The sequence below is a fragment of the Enhydra lutris genome, unplaced genomic scaffold (assembly GCF_002288905.1).
Source record: "Enhydra lutris kenyoni isolate GAN:26980312 unplaced genomic scaffold, ASM228890v2 scaffoldscaffold13, whole genome shotgun sequence".
NCBI classification, from domain to species: domain Eukaryota; kingdom Metazoa; phylum Chordata; class Mammalia; order Carnivora; family Mustelidae; genus Enhydra; species Enhydra lutris.
Window position 1 is genome coordinate 28,825,305 of NW_019154097.1, and position 19,176 is coordinate 28,844,480.

Below are 19,176 nucleotides of genomic sequence, written 5' to 3' on the forward strand. Positions count from 1 at the left end.
CCTTCGAACCATGTTTGTACCAAATAAACATTCAAAGATGTGCAAAGCTCCATGGAGTGGTTTTGCCAAAGAGAGTGGAAACGAAAAGCCTGTCTCCCGCAACGCTCCAGCTTCTGCTAAAACAAAACAAAACAAAACAAAAACAAGACCAGTCCAAGGGCCAGGGTACATACCTGTCCGAAGTGGACAGTGATTGGCCTCCGGTCTTCTCGGAGCTTCGCGTCCTTGGCCTCCACCAGCGGGGACGGCACGGTCTTCGGCAACTGCTCTTCCGCAGTGGGGGCACAGCCATTCTCGGTGATGTCCTGCAGGGAGAAGCCGGTCGGGGTTGGTGTAGGGGTCAAGGCACCTGCCTCGAGCAAGTGCCCCCCTCCGACCCCACAGCTCAGGGGCCTGCCACAGAACACTCCCTCTGGGATGTTCACAGCCTCTCCTCCTGCTGGAGATGGAGGAAGCAGAAGGGTAACTTTGGCTCTTTGACTTTTAAGGACAGGGGAAACCACAATCATACACATGTAGTTACAAAGACAACATAATAATTCATAATAGCGGGGGGGAAATCTTTCTGTCCTACTACCTTACACAGCTATTTCCATTTTTACATATTCACTTTGTTCACGTGCAGACATTTAAAAATTACTTGCAATCACAGCTCATGCATAATTTTACATTCTATTTTTTCCTACCATATTATAAGTATCTCCACGGTGCTACAGTCATTTTAATGATAATTTTAATAGATGCATAATATCTCATTGAGTGGATATATAATGATTTAATAAATTATTCTGTTATTATTGGGCATTTAGGTTATTCCTTCCCTCCCTCCCTCCCTCCCTCCATTCCTAAACACCATAGTGATAAACGTCACAGTTTTTCTTTCTTTTGGATTATTTCTTTTCTAGAAATCCCTAGGAATGAAATTACTAGGTCAAAAGATATAAACACTTTAAGCCTTTTTATTCATTCTACCAAATTGCTTTCCAATTTACACCAACCACTGGCAAAGGATGAGTTACCAGTTTCATGGTACTTGTTAGCCTTTTCATTTTAAAAATGTATTGCTAATTTAAGAGGTGCAAAATTAGACCTCATTGTTGTTTTAATTTGCGTACTTTGTTATTTGTGAGTATGGACACTTCCTTCATGCTTGTTTACTGATGACGTTACTGTCTGTGAAAAATGAGGTGTTTGTGCTCCCCGCCTTTTCTAGCCTTAGTTAGTCCCTCTGGCAGAGAATGAGGAGACCCAAGTCTGAGTTTGGATTTTATGACTTGGAGAACATTTAGGGAACCAAAGTAATATACTGAAATTCAGAAATTTACATTTAATTTTGGGCTGCTGTTGAATGAAGTCGATGTATAAAGAAAAGAAAAACCCCAATGTGCAAAAGGCAGGTGATGCTTTTTTGGTTCTTTGGGATGGGGATGATGCCCACTTATGCTGTATGGATCACACGTTTCCCCCAAGTTGTAGAAGTTGACTAGCTCTTCGTTGGAGCAAGGCAGAGAATAAACATACAAATAAAAACCATTTAAATAATTATTTTTTTTAACCCAGTAAAAATACTCCCAGTCAGAATGAGATAATAAATAAAAATTCCAATTCTTTTCATTGCAAAAACAAAGTCATATTTTGGTCAACAAGACATGGGACTCTAGAACTCATTAAATTTTGCACACAAAAGACTTGACAATGGGTTGCTTTTAACTTAGGCAAATAAAGAGAATGGTGGCAAATGGAGGAAAGTGGTCCTTCCCTGGGTAATAATGCATTAAGGAAGAAACACAAGGAACATGTGTGAATCTCTGTCTCCTCGTCTGTAAAATAGGGATAGGGTAGCTGTGAGGACTAAAGGAAACAGAGTGATATGTCTGTCTAGAATATTAGGACTCAATAATGTACTAAGTACAACACTTGGTAATAACAGAAAGAAGATCAACTAATAAGGTATAAACTTTATTATAATAAACTGTAGGGACCTTGCTACATTCAACCCCACTCACTCAGCTGCCGCCTCTAGCCCTGCTTGGTAACAACACAGGGAGGTGATGGCTTCTTGGTTTCGCAGGGAGGGCCTTCGGTAAGTGGCCCCCAAGTCTTAGCCTGGCTGAGGCTGCGTGATGAGAGGCTGCCGACAGCCAATTAGAAATGGCTCTTTTAGAAAAGGGGCTGCCCTAAGGTGCTCGGGTCAAGTGGAACAAAGAAGGGGAGGGGCTCCATCTGTGCCAGAAAGTAACAAAGGGCAAAAGGGGCATTCTGGATCCAGGTGGGGTTACTGAGAAGACAGACACAAAGGTTGAGTAAAGCTAAACAGTTAAAAAAAAAAAAAAAAAGAAAAGAAATGAAAAAGAAAAAGAAAAAACGAAAAAGGGAGGAAAAGAATCCATTTTAGTTCAGGAAAAATACTGAGTGACTAGCTGAAAAAAATATAAAGAAATGGAGCAGTAGGGTACATTGTGGGAAAATACTGATGGTAATAAAAACTATAAGATGATAGCTCTTTTAAAAAAATGTATGTGGGGTTTTTGGGAAAGGTGTCTTAGTTTAAGCTTAGAAGGAAACACTGTTTTCTAGATTTGTTTTTGCTATTAACTAGCTGATCTTTTCGACCTTTTTGGTACCTACTTCTTTATTTTTACAATGGGGAGACCACCACCTGCTTGGTGAACGTCAAAGCTAAGAAAAGAATGAATTAAAGGAGATGAAACATGAGGGAGCTTGGAGCATGTTACGGTCCTATGCAAACGGAACGTCAGCTCTGCATCCCCTGCAAAATGGAAAAGAGCACCATCTAGAAAGAGTTTCCCGGGGCTGTGTTGAGCGCCTACTACCCGCAGGCACTTTTCCAGACCCTTGACCTTCACTATCACACTCAGTTTCCACAGCAACCACAAGGTAAACAGGATTATCGCTCTTTTATAGGTGAGGAAACAAGGCTCAAAGAGGGCAACTCACCCAAAGCTAGACAGCTAGAAAGTGGAGGAACCAAGAGCTCTTTGATTTCTGGCATTTATACCAGTATCAACCCATAACAACACACCCGTGAAGGTACAGAGTTGAGGAGGCAATCAACGGACCATCAGGTTTTCCCTTTCTGTGACACTGGCCCTCGGCCGCCACCCCTCATGCTCTCTTTGCACTTACTTCCTATCCCTAAAGACTGTCAGGTCCTTGGGGTTTGGGTTCTCTGCCCCAGAGCCTTGAATATACAGTACATGCTCTCTGATTAATCTTTGTAAATTGAGTTGAACATTTGGAAGGCAAATGTGTCTGATATACAAATGTGCTTGTGCATCGAAAAAACAGTGCCGCACATTAATTTTCTTCAGTTAGAAGATCCCAGAGTGCAAAAAGACTTCTTACAAAGTCCCGTGGCTCGCCCTGCCAATTTATTCACTTCTTCACTATATCCTGTAGCTGGGGAAGGACAACTGCTTCCTCCCAGGGACAGCAGAGTGGGAGGAGCCCTAGTCGAGAAAGAAATAGGGCCAACTCACATCCTCTGCTGTATCTTCTAGCAGGTATCTCACACTCGGTAGAGATTCTGTGATTAAAGAAACTGTGGGCTCAGAATGAGCTGAGGAGCTGTCAGCAAAGGGTTTGGGAAAACAGGCACCCTCATACCCTTCTAGAGGGAATACAAATTGGCAATTTATATCAAAATCCTAAAAGAGGTGCGTGCCCTTTGGCCCATTAATTACATTCCTAGAAATTTATCCTAACGAAATAATTAAGAATTCCTGCAATGTTTTACTACAAGAATATTTGGCCTAGAAAATAAACTGGACCTAAGTTAAGTATCCAAGAAAGGGACTGATTAATGAATACATGTCCATCAGATAACATTTTCTGTAGCCACTTAAAACAATGATGTGCAGAAGAGAAACATTCAGTGGTCCGGGAAATGCTCAGAATACAGTAAGTGAAAATGCAGGTTATAAAACAAGATCATTTTCTTTTTGCTTGTCTGATTTGTTGAACTGTCTCCAATAAACATGCTTTTTGTTTGTAAACAGAAAAAAAAAAAAGACTGTTGAAATGTCATTTTGAAAATGCAAAACCAAGAAGCTGACAGGAGGGGTAAATCTGTTCCTTCTGGAAGGGTCACACAGGAGAAAGAAACTAGACAGAGCTGTGGGTCAGGGGCCACCACAGGGTGACAAATCTCTTACCAGGAGCCCTGGGGCCCAACCAGTTCTCATCTCTTGGTAAAGTAAAGGGGTCAGAAACTCATTCAGTTCCTGTCCCTTTCCCTAAGAGTTTGCTGGAATCAAACGTCATGACTGGGGGCGTCTAACCTCCACCTGCCTGTGGAGGAGGCAGGGACAGCGTATAGTACATTGCTGGACAGAGTACCTCTGAGAAGTCAGAGGCAGGAACCCAGGGGAGGAAGGGGGCTGAGTGGCCTTGGGTAGGAGCTGGGGAAGGCGCTGGACCCGGAAGGAGCCGAGGCTATGACTTCATGAGGCAGAGACGTTGGTAGAGTTTTCTGGGCCGGGGGTATGAGAGAGCGCTGCCTGGTTAAGGAAGGACAAGTCGCTCAGAAGTTGGGGCATTCCAAGAAGTCCTCCAGGCAGAGGTGGAGGAAGGTCTGAAAGATTTTAATCAAGAGAGGGACTCAGTGCTGTGTTCTAGAAAAACTGCTCTGGTGGCCAAGTGCATGACCAAAAGGGAGGGTATCCCCTGCCAGCCATGCCCTCAAGGTGTGCACACGTGGGGGTCTGGACAGATCGGCTGCTCTGGACATGGGATAAGAGGAAATGAATAAGATGGAGATTCCCGTTTCATGAGTGGCTCCTATGTTGTTGCTGCTGAAAGCGATTACCTCTTCTAATCCTTATAACAACCCAGTAAAAGTCGATCCTTCCCCTAGTTACATGAGAGAAAAACCAGGTTGGGAGAGGTCTACTAACTTACTCAAGTTCACAGAGTTATTATCCTTTGCAATCCCACTAAACCCGATTAGGTACCTCAGAAGCCCAAACACACATCGCTGTGCTGGGGGTTCAAAGGCCCCAGGGGGGTGGGGGGCGTGAGGCAGACCCCCTCACATCTCTGACTCGGGCTGCTGGCCTCTGTTTTCAGATTCATACAGTGCCCTTCTCTCGCAGTCTACTTCACACCACAGCAAATGCAAATTAAAATATGAATATTGATATCAAAACAATATCCAGAGTTGGAATTTCTGTGATTGAGGCTGTAGCGTATTTTAATGTGCAGGAGACAGGGAGCTGACAGTTGTGGGGTAAGGTGTGAAAATGTCTGTTCTACAAGAGTCTACCTAGATCTCCCTGCCCCACTCATGCTTACTCCCTTCAATACACTAGGAAACGTGTGGCCAGAGACTCAAGGCTACGCTGACCTAACTGTGAATTTGCTCCTCTCCGTCACAAACTTTCACATCGACAAGCTCAACTTAGCTTTCTGGGAGCAAAGATTTAGGAACTTTCAAAAGGGCTGTTAAATGGGCCCATGTGACTCAGTCCGATACTGGAGGAAGAAAAGATCATCTTCCAGGGGTTTCCCAATGGACGTAAACATGACGCCCTTAGGTGAGTATCTTAATGTTCCCTGCAGGAGAGAAGGAGCACGTGTGCGGCCATCGTCTTTCAGACAGGCCACTCTGACGCCAGCCCTGCACGGCACGGGCAGAGGAGGCAAGTCTGTTTGACAGCCAGGAGCCCAGGCACGTGGCATCCTCCCACACGCCAGGTCCGGCGGGGAGACGCTCTGGAGGAGAGCGCCCCGTCCTCCCTTTAGAAAGCGGCAGCTGGGTAGCATCTTGGCCGCTTCTTCTTCTTCCTAATTTTGAGCAAGTCAGACTTCAAAGGAGGCCAAGCTACAGAAGAACTTGACCACCTTGCTGCATTTATCCAAGAGAAATATGCTATCCATCCTTCTTTTTTTTTGTTGTTGGGCTGAAGCAGAGCCGGTACGGAATAAAGCCACACTACAGTATCTATTAACAATTATTTGCCAATGGTCACACGGATACCCGGAAAGCTCCTCTCTCAGATGCTTTGAAAATCTGCAGCACAAATGAACAAGGGATGGAAAAGGGGACCTGCTCAGTCATATTAGAGATGGACCCTCCACACACCGTGGTGACCTCTCCGCAGGTCGGCCCCACATTTTCTATTTGCAATTCAAACCCAAGGCGAGAGCGCAGAGGGCAAGACTGGGTTCTTGATTATATCTGCGAGGTCACCATCACTATGCGGAGGTAGAGGAGGCCAGGTGGCAACCCAGTACATTTGAAAATTGGATCTTTGTTGGGAACTGCCTTGATTTCATAGCAGAAACCAAACTTGAGATGTCTGTATTAGACACATCTGGGGAGCCACACGGATATGTTGCCATGCGAAGGGGAGGGGGCAGAGGGGAGGGGAACAAAAAAGCCAAGGAAATATTTTCTACGGCAGTGAGAGAGGTCAGATGGAGCCAAATCCTAAATTAGCTCAAGAAAGGGAGCAGGAGAGCACGGCTGAAGACCAAGTCCTGTCTGCACCGAACAATGCTAGAGTTTCAATTACAAAATCGCTCTTCCAAGAACAACTGCAAAATATGAAGTCTGTAGAAATCTGTAAGACCGAAGGGGGGAAAAGTGAAAATTGAAAAAGGTGCACTAATAGATCTGTCAACAGTCCGATGGTGACAAGCCACATTTCTATAAAATGCCTTCACCATTCGTGTCACCTGAAATGTACTGACACTTTCTATAGAACATTACCTCCTGAAGCTATTCTTGAAAAGACTGGCAGGGGGAAGAGGAGAAGGGGAGGGGGAAAAACCTGCTTCAGATACTATCAAGGAAAGGAAGGGGAGGTGGCGTGGAAAGAGGGTGATCTAGATTGTTTAAGTGAACCTTTGAACGACAACATCAAAAAATGGGGGCTTCGCTGGTTATCTGCAGAAATGTTACGTATCAGAAAGAGGGGATTTTCGTCAGGCCCAAGGCTCCCACGTACTGGGAGGGAGGTGATGGCATGCAGAGAGCAGATCCAACCAATGGAAAACATCTGTCCTCGGCCTGAGGAGGGACCCCTTCCTCGACTTAGTTCAAGGACTGTTCTAACACCAGCTGAGCCTACGATCAGGTCGTCAAGGAGGTTTGAAAGTTTGGTGTGAGAACTACCCCCCTCCCTGCCACTTTTTATTTTATCCAACTCACTTCCATGAGACTGGGGTAGGAGATTAAAAAAAAAAAAAAAAAGTATGGATCAGCCTTTATATCCAAGGAAAGAATTCCACCTGCCGGCCGCTGGCAGGGCACAACCAACCACAGTTAGGGTCTACCTGGATGTCCAGGACAGGATTTTTATTTGGGGACTGGAATCTCAGCTGTTAAAAACTCATTCTCAGCTGAAGCTCGGAATTTAAATGCTTAGTCGGAACAAATTATTTTGCAATTAAAAGAAAGGAATCAATTCCTTGGACTGTTTCAAGTTAATTAGAGGTCCGTTCTGACTTCATAAAATTAAAACTGCTTTCAATTTTTTAAAAAAACTGCCGAGACAGACAAAGGCCCTTGTTAGAGTTGCACATCTTGGGGGTGTGGGATAATGAAGTACACGCTCCCAACCATCTTTCGGAAAGCAAACACTTGTTTCTGGAGGGCTATATGAAAGGCTGTCATGGTAAGGGCACGGACACTGGAAATGGAGGGGTCTGGAACCCGATCCAGGCTCTACAGGCCCCAGCAGTGTGACCTTAGGCAAGTTTCTTCACCTCTGCACCACAGCCTAGGCTCTCTACACAGGAAATGGGAATCATAACCGCCCAGGGTTGTTCTAAGGCTTCAGTGTGACAGCTCCTGGCCTGGACCATTCTCAGTAGGTGATTATCGAAGGGTGGCAACTGTGATAAGGACGACATCCGTTATCATAGAAAAATGCCCTCTGCTGTGTTAACCCCCCTGTACAAGGCCAGACAATCAGGTAGGAGGCTCCTGGCCAGCACGGAGCCTGTAGCATTCCGTACCATTTTACTGATGGTCCAAGAAGACAAATCAGAGTCCTCGCCCTGTTGCCCAAGAGTCCCAGACCAGAGCCACTGGGTTCCTCTTGGTCAGGCCAGCACTGTGAGGACAGCCTGCAGCGTCCTCTTGAAACCCACCCCTTTGTGTGTCCTGTGTTTGTGTGGCGGTCATGTGCATGCCCAAACCATGGAGGTCATTTGCCCGGAGATGCTTCTTGGTTTTGGTGACCGGCCGTCCCAGGGCAGAGGTCAGCGGTGGGAAGCAGACTGGCCTGGATGGGGAGGCCGAGCCAATTTCCAGAGAGCCCTGTGAGCCCCAGGCCTGGTGGGGTGGGCAGGGGGCAGACTGACGGTGCTTAACTCTGAACTTGCTTGCCTTTGTGGGTTTAAGCCAGGCTTAATGTTATTTGAAGAGAGTTTTTTGTCTGTGAATATTTATAACAGTGTGAAAACTCCCGGACAGCTGGTAATGCATTTTGAAGTGTGCTAACAACACTGTGTCAAACAGCTCTCTATTGATCACATCATACTTTTTTGTGGCCACGCATTTCATACACGGTGCTTATACATTTTGAATAAGAACTTCAAGTACCTTTTGCTTCAAGCGGTTTTTCACCTCTTTTATTCCCATTTTTGCATGATCTTTTGCCTGCATGAAAAATTAATTTAAGTTAAGATTCCCTCTCTGTTTCCAGCAGGGACTATGCTTGATTTCAATCTGTCGTGAATCACCTTCTCTGATTACTAGAAAAAAGAAGGAAAAAAAATGGGATCATCAAGTCGAAAACATAATGGCTATGAAAACAAATACAATGTTAAGAGGTTAAAAAAAAAAAACAACCTTAAAGAGGCGACAGAGATTTTATTTGCTGCATTTTGATGGCACTGAGTTTTTTTTTCCCCTCCCTCCTTCCGAAGGCCCTCTTCTGCTCTCTATAATTATTTATCTTAGCAGCCTGGTGACAGCTCCCAGCAAGTGTAGATGGAACAGCAGCTTTAAGAATCTGAATATCTATTACATTTCACCGGGCCGGGGCCTCAGGACCAATTTTCTGCCTGGGCTGACTGGCCTGAGCAGACACATCGCTGGGTTCCCCCAGTGCCATTTCTTTCAATCTCATTTCGGCACACACCCTGGCTTTTATTTTCTGTCATTTTAGACCTGTGTGGTTCTGTTGGCAGCCACCCGCCTGGTTAAAATAACTACAGTTTAAGCACAGAAAGGACTAACAAAATTAAAAATGGAAATAAAACAAAACCACCCCAGTGAAGTGGCTCACAGTCAAATTAGCAAGCAAGAGAAACCATGAGGAAAAAAAAAATACTTGAGGCTTGTAAGGGATGGAACATCAGAGCGGGAGCTGACGTGTTCTCCTATTTTCTCTCTGCTGTGGGCATGAGTCTCACAAACAATGCACATCCTACACGGCAGTGGTGAGAGAGACAAGGAAGGAATTGGGGACAACGGTCAGGGAGTGTGTCCCACCATGAACGCTCTTCAGTAACCGGCAAAGGAGCGGCTTCGTTCGGACAGGATGGTGGGGATCCCCATGGGAAAGGTTTTACCAGAATGCCCGGTCGGCCACACCTTCGGGTCTCAGAGACACACGCGTGGAGCAGCCAGCATCCACACCCCCTGGTCCACCCTCTACTAAAACCTAAAACCAGTGGCTTCCCAAAACTTACTGCAGCAACTGGGAGCGGAAACCGTTTAACACGAAAAACGTCACTGACCTGGTCACCAGATAATCAACACTACGTAATTCTAAGAGCCTTGGAAGCTCTGGGAAACCGCACAGCAGCCCCTGAATCCTTCCTGTGGTACAGGGTCAGGTAGGCTGAAGAGCTTCCTCATGTCGAGGGACCCATCTGTCGGGGTCCTGGGACCGAGACCAGTACTCACAAATTTATAGACCGTCTTCATGGCCGGGTTCGCTTTCGTTTTCACGGTATTCAGAATTGCTCCGCTTCCTTTCTGTAACAGAAATGTCAATTAGCGACCGGGACTCAAGACAGAGTGGGCCAACACCAACAAAAAACCTCTTCTTTCGGAACAAGTTAAGCAACATTCCAAGAGCGTGTAATTTAATTAGAGAAACAGGCCTGGATGGTAACCGGTGCCGGGCAATTAGTTATGGCGGCGGCAGAAGCGCTATGGGTGGGGACTGGGAGAGCCGGGAGCGGACGCGGATGGTGGTAACTGGCTGCAGGGGGACTCAGTGTTGCACTTGGCACCTGTCCGCTGGCTGGAAGAAAAGCTCTTCACAGGCTCTCTGAGGCAAGGTTTCCCCACAGTAATCTACGGCTTCTGAAGAAGTTCTAGTTTATTTGGCTACCCTCCGTCACGAGCCTTCCTTTCCTCACCTTGGTTTTCTGTGTTATTTTTAATCACTCCGGTAGGCTGCCTTCCTTAACATCGATATCTTGAGGGAAGGAAAGAATGAGTAGCCATCAACGTGAATCATGGCTTTCGTACAAATCCAACATACCAATTTCTTGGTTCAGTTTCTTTGGGAGAACAGAGGAGAGGGGGAGGGAGGCTGGCCTTCCCAGGACACAAAGGAGGCAACGAACGGACATGAAGGGTGCACAGGCTCTAGATAATTCATTGAGGGCTCACTGCGAGACACCCTGTGTTAGCCTCAGAGGGTACTGAGTCACAGGGAGGCTGGCCTTTACCCTCGAGGGCCTCCAGTCTGTAGCGGGGCGGTGGGGGGGGGGTGCCCCAGGTGAAACAGCTGCAGCCGAAGGTCGGGCCAGCTGCCCTGACTGTGTGCACAAGGTGTGTGGACACAGCTCTCACTTTGCATGGTCAGAGAAGGTATTAGAGGACGAAACATCTGGCCTGGTCCGTGAAGGACAAGTAGTTCATGTGGGGGACAGGAAGGGTAAGGACATTCTAGGGAGAGAGGACTGCACAGGAAACAAGTGCAGACGCTGGAAAGGGCTGGTGTTCCTGGCTAGTGGTCGGCGTATCATGGGGAGGATGGCACGCGGGGCCAGCTCTCGAGGGGCCAGGATATGGAGTCTATATTCCGGAGGACTTTTAATCAGATGCATCAATAATCAGATTTGTGGCGGTTTGGAAAGATAACTCTCACTGATTTGAACAAAGAGACAGACTGGATCAAGGGGGTACATAAATGAATAAAACACAGTAATGTAATTTTGGGGATTAACTCCTAGCACGATTTTTGGTTCCAGCCCATTATTAGAAATTTTGAGCTTTAATTAAAAACATTGCAGTTTGACCTAGAAAGCATTCTATGTTGTAGGCCAATATGAAATTTTTACCCGCTCATTTATTCCATACTGCTTTCCAAAATTACTCAGTATCTTATTTCAATGGTCCTTTGGAATATTAAAACTCCTTTTATCAATCAATCAACAAGTCCTTATTGCTTGTCTACGAATTGCCAAGTGCAGTGTTTGGCCATCCAAGAAGAACAAAAGAGGTCTTTCATGGAGGAATTGCTTACTCTCGGCCAACGGCAGCCACTTCCAAGGGACCTGCCGTGGCAGTGGTGCGCTCAGCCCGCAAGCAGGAGAGAACACTTCTCACATTATGCTGGGGTTGCCTGTTTACGCGTGCAACCCCAAGAAGACAGGGAGTGCCCCCAGGGCAGGGACTGTTTCCTCCTGCTCCCGACTGTATCCCGAGTGGGGCGCCTGGTCCAAAGGAGGCCCTCAGTACATACACACTGATAAACCCAAGCAGAGGCTTTATTGGCTTCTGAAGACCAAAGCACCTAGCTTCCAACACACAACAAGACATTGTTCGTAACAATAGCGAGGGGGTGAAAAACTCAGTGATGTGTTCTCCATCTTCCTAGGAGCCTTTGGTGTGAAAAACACCACAGAGCAACAACAGGGACACATTTTTGGTTTTGCCATGAAAATTTCCCAATTGCACTGGTCTCGAAGGAGACCCCCAGAAATGCTCTAGGATAACAACATCCACTCAACACGCCCGGGGCCAGCTTCCTGAGACGAGGACGCTTCTCCTGGCTCTCCTTGCCCTCACCTAAGGATGCTTTGGATAGTCTCATCGTGCAAGCCTGCACCTAGATGGCCTGGCTTTGCAAGCAGAAGCATCTCTGGCTGCAAGAATGGAGGGCCCTGGGCTGAATGACCACTTTGTGGCAGAGGGGGGGAGGGGACATGGGGCAGGGGAAGCGGGGGACTGCCAGGAGGCTCAGGAGGGGCCCTGGGGCTCTGTGGGGCTGCACGCTTACCCGGACTGTGGAGAGCCACTGATGGTAGAGTTTATCGCTGCCTGGGAAAGAGAAGTTAGAGAAGTGGTTAAAGCATATGCTTTCAGGAGTTCCTTGAATTGCTTAGCGAGCAGGATTTGGAAAGTTCAACATCTGGAGAATCTCATGGAGGCTTCCATGCTCCACTCCCTATAGGAGGGAGTGGTGAGTTGCTGCCACAGGTTTTCTTTCCAGAACAGAGATCCGATCCTCTCAGTGGCCCCAGTCGCAACCTAAATCCTCCTTCCTCACTCCCCACTGGACAGAGGTGGGGTCAGACTCCTGAGCATGCCTGATTCCCTTCTCCAGTCTTGTCTTGGCCCCACCCTCTCTCAGCCTTTCCATCCCGTCCGCCCATCCCCTCCACCCTCCATTCCCTCACAAACACTGTTCCCCTTGCTGGGCACCATTCCCTACTCTCTCTGCTCACGATGCTCAACCAACAGCTCCAACGTCATTTCCTCTGTAAGTTTCTCCCACCCCTTCCTCTGAACAGTCCTCTAGAGCAGGTAACCCCCGCTCCAAAGCCCACATTCTCTGAAGGTCTGTGAGCCACCCCAGGGCAGGAACCGGAGGGCTGCATGTCCCCACACTGCCGGACAGACGCTCAGCCCCAAGACACTTGAGTAGTGACAGGGAAAGAAAAAGGAGGCATTGTTGGGGGACTTGTTCATTTTATCCAGTGGGATAAGCAGGTCTTATCACTGGGCAGCTTTTCTAGAAGCTCCGAATGGCCTGACTTAGTTTAACAGCACATAAAGCTCGTCTTCTCTTCAGAACCCATGTTCCATTCTGAGCGCGCTGTGTCTCTGTGAAGCTTTCACACTACAGAGTGTGGATTAGTGGAGTCCTATTCTACCTGCCTAAAAGCCTATTTCTGCTCCTTTTCTTGCACTGGTTTAATCTGTATTTGTTTTTAGTTATGCATCTCTTTCTCCTACCAGTAGACTCCGCTCCTTGAGGGCAAAACCTGGTCTTCTGTTTCTTACTCTATGGGGCTCTGGACGTGGCAGGAGCACTGACTCACTCTCACGTCCATGGACTGGTTTTATGGGCACTTTTGCACTCTCCATGCAGCTCAGGCTGGTCAGGCCTGTGAATGGGGTTTTGTAGGTGAGGTCTTGCCTAACCCTATGAACCACCAGTTGTGTGATACAACCACTAGTTGTATCACAGAAGCATAGTCCAGACCTGGCACGGGCCCAGCAATAAGAGCGGGTCAACGGCCTGATTACCGTGACTTTGCATTTGGTTTTGCCTTCAATGCCACAGGTTAAGGCTTTGGGACTTGGAAAGAAGGCCAGACTGGGATTCAGGAGGCGGGGTCCGCCGCGAACACCTCTCTGGGCCTCAGAGGCCACCTCTGAATCATGAGAGGATGATCGTTCCAGGTCAAATGGTCTGTGGAGACCAGGCAGTGATGACTTTCACCTTTGAAAGAAACACTTGTTTAGCAGTGGTCCTGTGCCAGCATCTGTCCTCGCAGACTCCGAGTCAATCTCCACAGGACCCCCGTGAGGCGGGCCCTGTTCTCCTCAGCACAGAGATGGGGACACTTCAGATGAAGAGGTGACATGGCCCGACCAAGTTCTCACGGCTTCCCTGGAGGCGGGGCCCGGATGTCAAGCCAGCTCTCCTAACTTAACTCAGAGCCTCGAGTGCTCTGAGCTGCTGCATGCCGACCACTACATGTCACTAGACTCTGGCCACCCCTGGGGAAGCGACTGACCCCTGGACAGAGGATCTCAGACAGGCCAAGTGCCTCTGTCTCATCAGAAAACGAAGAGGAATTCCTCACACATCTCAAGGCTGAGGGTGAAGTGAGTCTCTCTCCAACCCGCACTGAAGGAAAGAGAGAAGCCACAGCCACTCCCTGCCGTGCACATTCTAGTCCCACATAACAGCCCACGGCACAGGAGGGAAAATGAATTGAACTCACCAGCGTACTCGCCCATGCTGATCTCCTCTTCAAAAACGTCACTGAAACCTTCGCCGGAATTGAGAAGGTCCAGTCTACCATCTATAAACTAGAGAAAGAAAGAACAAAAGCATAACAGCTTATGCAAAGACACAGGGGGGAAAACCATTCAGCCAGACACCTTGGTGTACACCCAAAGAACCACCACGTTTCCCAAGACAGGAAAGGGCCTTTGGAACAGTGAGTTAAAAACAAGTTTTGAAAACACTGGCTATGTGTTGACGGTTAACTTGCTGAATGCCACTTGACCGGCATATTTGTGGAGGGGCTACCTGGCTACTGAAACCCCTTCTGCACCCATCCCCCTCCCCAGACCCCGAGCCCCTCTGGTGGGCCTGGGTCCCCGATGCCCACAGCTTCAGCGCTCACAGTAAGACAGCTGCAGAAATCCCCGTTGGGGGTCCAGACAGGCCACCCTCCACGGGGAGGGCGGGGTACCTGCTTGAAGAGCTGCAGCTGGGTCGCGTTCTGCAGGAACTGCCTCATGGCTCCCGAGCGATAGTGGGACACGAAGGCTTCCTCACAGAAGGTGATTGGCTCCTCCTGGGAAACAGAGATGGCAGAGGGGGGTTGGAGGAGCGGGGTGAGGGTGGCGGTCAGTCCTTACACTCGGTTAGATGGCTCTTCTGCATCTGATTGATTTAATTCTCGTTTACTTGGTCGAGCGGCTACTGTCATCACACGCTTTCTGTTCTGTGGAAGAGGAGGCGGTTTCAGAAAGGAAAAGTCATCCCCCAAAGTCCCAGGGCTGGTAGGAGGCCGAGATTCCGAACCCCACCCCTGGCCCCTTCCGGAGGAGCCAGTCGTATCCCAGCAGCAAGTTAGTGGGATGTTCCCTCCAATGTGATAACTTCCAGACTTTTCTTTTCACTTTCAAGAGAATCCAAGCAGCACCTCATGCAGGAGGAGCCTTGTCACATAAAACTGTCCAGCTGCTCTTCGGGAAGCGGGGGGCGGGGGGATGCTGGGGTGCAGGGGTGGTGGCTGGGCAGTCTCCTCCCCCACCCACCTCAGCACCTTTGCAGTTCCTGAGGCGTGGGCCGTGGAACACACTTTGAAAACCATCTACACAGTGATCTCGACCAAGAGCAAATTATCATTTTATTTTTTTTTAAGATTTTTATTTATTTAATAGAGAGAGAGAGAGAGAGAGAGACAGCAAGAGTGGGAACACAAGCAGAGGCAGTGGGAGAAGGAGAAGCGGGCTCCCCGCCAAGCAGGAAGCCGAATGTGGGGCTCGATCCCAGGACTCAGGGATCATGACTTGAGCCGAAGGCAGATGCTCAACGACTGAGACCCAGGCGCCCCACAAATAACCATTTTAAAATAATTATTTGTGTTAAAAAGCAGGGCTAATCAAAAATAGGATTTACCGCCCAGTCAACTGTGTGCTTTACACCGCTCGATGAGCAGTCATGCTTTCACCAAACTACGTTTTATGAGTGAAGAAAACAAGAGACGAAGCTGAAGCCGCATTCCATCCCTGTAGTCAACACCTCGATCCTTCTTTGAAGGGATCTGGAGTGCTCATCTCCTCAGACAAGTCTTTAATTTCGGTGGTGTATCCTCAATTCTGAAAGATCAGACTTCGACACCTTGAACTGAATTAAAGGTGCCCCTCCCTTCACAGACTTGGCGGCAAACACAGAGATGTTTGAAGCCGTACTTTTATCCTGTTTTAATGAGTTACGTAAGTGTTAAATTTACTGTCTGGCTGCTGTGAATTCCAAGGGTTCCTCCTGCTTAAGTCTGGCCAATATTAACTCAGCAATGGCGCAGACATTTCACAAAAGGTGTAAGGATGACCCCCAAAAACTAGGCTGGGGGGAGGGCTTGTTTTTACACAGGTAAGCCCCACCTAATTTTACAAAGGATCTGAGGCAGCCTACATGAGCACCCAAAAGAAAGGAAAAAAAAAAAATAGAGCTAAAAAGAATATGTGAATATATAAAACATGTTTACTTGGGAAAAGAGTGTCTGGATATGCAGGTCCTATATGGTTTCTAAAACAAAGGTTCAAAATTAGCGCTGAGCTTCCTGGCTGTGAAAGCAAGAAGGGAAACAGGCAAAATTTACATTGTGAGGACACTGTCTGTGAGGACAATTTCCTTGTTCTCCAGGAAAAAGAATATTCCATGACATTGACTAATTTGGCACAGATTTACATCTTTCTTGCTTAACAGCTGGGAGATGGGCTAATGATAACAAACTAAAGCCCACCTAGCATCCCATCCCCGTGGCCTGCCAGTTCTGCTTCCATCCTGGGAAGCACAGCAGGGCAATTATGTCCCTCTCCAGGCTGTCCCACCCATGAGTGGTGTCACCTACACACTGATGGCCTGTGATAACATCATAGCTCAGACCTCCTTCGCTCCCAAACCGTATGTCTCAATCCCACTGGATGGCCCATTAGCACCTCAAACTCAAAATGGCCCAAACTCCCAATCATTAGCCCAACTGGATTAGCCCACATCTGTTTCTTTCTTAAGTTGGCATTATCATAGCTCCGCATGGACCTATCACACTGCCCACATCCCTTCCTGCTTTGCCAGCGAAAGCAATCAGGTTTTTTTCCGCTCACCATCTCTCTGCCCACCATGGTGGAGATTTAATTCTGTGTCCCTTCCAGTTGCCTCCCTTCGTCTACTCCAATTCTCCAAGATTTCTAAAACGCACATCGGATCACGCTACTATCCTACCCAGGAACTTTGGCTGCAGAGGCATTTTGCTGGGTGGTTATTTGGTTAACTTTTCCCACTAGACTCTAAGTTTCATGTGGGCAGGAATGGCACCTGTTTCACTCTCAACACCATACACTTAGTGGCATGTGTCACATACACGGGGCCCTGTGTGGGAGAGGAGAGGAAAAGTCCTAGCTCCCTAGCAGGGCAAACAAACCTTTCCTAAGCTGAGCCCAGCTTTCTTTTCCAGAGTCCTTTTGTGTCCCTTTTCCTCTGCTCCCAATGCATCTCCTGATCATATGCCATGTCCTTTCCCACTTGCTTCCCGCTTCTTCCAGTGCTGTTCCTTGTACCTGCACCACCCTTCCTTCCTCTCATTTCTTAAGAATGTACGTATTTATTTGAGAGAGAGAAAGAGCATGCAAGCACACAAGCGGTGGGAAGGGGCAGACTGAGGGGGACAGAGAGAACCTCAAGCAGACTCCCTGCTGAGCGCAGAGCCTGATCTGGGACTCGATCCCAGGACCATGAGATCATGACCTGAGCTAAAGGCAGACACTTAATGACTGAGCCACCCAGGTGCCCCTATTCTCTTAAACACAGGCCTCTGTGTGTGGTAGTCATTCTAGCTCAGCGCTCCCATTCGGCCTGGCGTACCCCTGGGGGCTGAATCTTCACTGGTGTCCCCTGTGACCTGGAGCTCCAAAGGGCAGAGGCCTCGCCGGACTCCCCGCTACACTGCCCAGGGAGAGCGCCGGGCCCACTGCCCCAGTTAGAAGCCCAGGGACATTGGCTTTAGAACCACAGGTTGAGTCTGACCCTGGTTCCTGCCACAGGAGCCAGTGGTCTCGCTGTGGCTGACACCCCTTGACCTGACAGTAAAGAGGTCTCAGAACTTGACGCCAGGTGAGTGACACTTGTGTCCGGGGAGTTTAGAGCTCCTTGGCGGAAATGCTCACTGGAGTTGTTAGCATTCACTCCTACAGCTGTGGCCCAGCACTGCCAGGAAGGAGTCTGCTGAGGGACCCATAAATTTGAGAGAATTTGCCACCAGATTTGTGTGGAAGGGTAGCCTGAGGCAGGATTTAGCTGCAGGAGAGCAGAAAGAATCTCAGCTTTGGGGAGACATGAACATTTTGGGCCTGTTGTCTCCTTAGTGCAGGCGACGTACCCCCGGATCAGACGTCTGTGCCATAGAGATGGACAAAAGGACATGGGCACAGATGGAAAAGATGAGGGGAAAATGTGACAACGGGGGCTTTTTCTGCTAAAAGCTTCAAGAACACCACCAGCAGTGTCAGTCAGCCATGGGAACGAGTACCACTAGAGTACAGTGCCACCCGCGTGGGGCAGCTCGCCAAGGGTCCACGGGAGCCAGGAGAGGAAAAGGCTAACCCGCCTGGGGCAGCAGGTCAGAAATCGTGAGAGAGAGCAGGCACATGTCAGTGGAGTCTAAAAGGGGGAATGGGAATTGGGTAAGCAAATCCCATCTGTTCAGGGCAACTGTTTCATCCTAATCCTGGTGAAAAACAGAGACATGGTCACCCGTTGTCATGTATAAAGTGCTGACCGGCCACAGGCTAGGAGGGCTCACACCCCTGGAGCTACTCACTTTCTAAGGAAATGACAACTGCCACAGTCCACCTAATTGTTACAGAATAACAGGTAGGGTCACTTGCCCAAGGTCCCAGGACCCATAAACGGCAGAGTCAAGATTTTATACGCCACGGCCCCCCAAGCCCAGCCGTCATGCACGCGGTCCACCCCCAGCCCGGGGCTTCTCTTGGGGTGTCAGTTCAAACTGTTTGTCCGTGAACACCTGCGAGAGTCCAGGGGAGTTCTTGCAGGTGGAAGCCTTCGGGTTCTCCTGGTAGATGGGTACTCGAAGCACCTATGCTCCCGGGAGTAAGCAAGCCACCAGGAAGGCTCTTTCTGCCCCAGGCCCATCTGTACCAAAGATGCTGAACCATTTGGCCCAGCTACTCCTGGTTCCCCCTTCTGTAGCTGAAATGGTCGCCCCACTCCACTCTCTGCAGCGGAGAGGAACAAGGCAAGGTGTCTCGTTAAACCCTCCTTTGTAAAAATTGCTGATTTAGTTCTCCTGTTGCATTGATTAGATCTTTTGTCTTCTTAGGCGGCACTCAGCAATGGGACTACTGGCTGATAGCTCCGTGAGCGCACACGAGGCGAGCCGTGAGTGTTCAAGCTTAGATCACATTAGCAGAGTTCTTCCATCCATGACCCGGAGGAGAGTTAAACACAGCTGCTTAACCCTATCAAGGAT

The 19,176-nt window shown here is 48.4% G+C and overlaps 1 protein-coding gene across 1 annotated transcript in view; it reads right to left on the minus strand.

The window, feature by feature from the left end:
• The window catches only part of LOC111145755 (DENN domain containing 1A), a 499,803-nt gene that overhangs the window by 50,323 nt on the left and 430,304 nt on the right, over positions 1-19,176 (minus strand). Inside the window, exons 14-19 of the mRNA XM_022500941.1 lie at positions 14,650-14,754; positions 14,173-14,260; positions 12,216-12,256; positions 9,884-9,955; positions 8,573-8,629; positions 174-305 (exon numbers count right to left, since the gene is read on the minus strand). Of these exons, the coding sequence (XP_022356649.1) occupies positions 174-305; positions 8,573-8,629; positions 9,884-9,955; positions 12,216-12,256; positions 14,173-14,260; positions 14,650-14,754 (495 nt within the window). The remainder of the gene's footprint in view (positions 1-173; positions 306-8,572; positions 8,630-9,883; positions 9,956-12,215; positions 12,257-14,172; positions 14,261-14,649; positions 14,755-19,176) is intronic.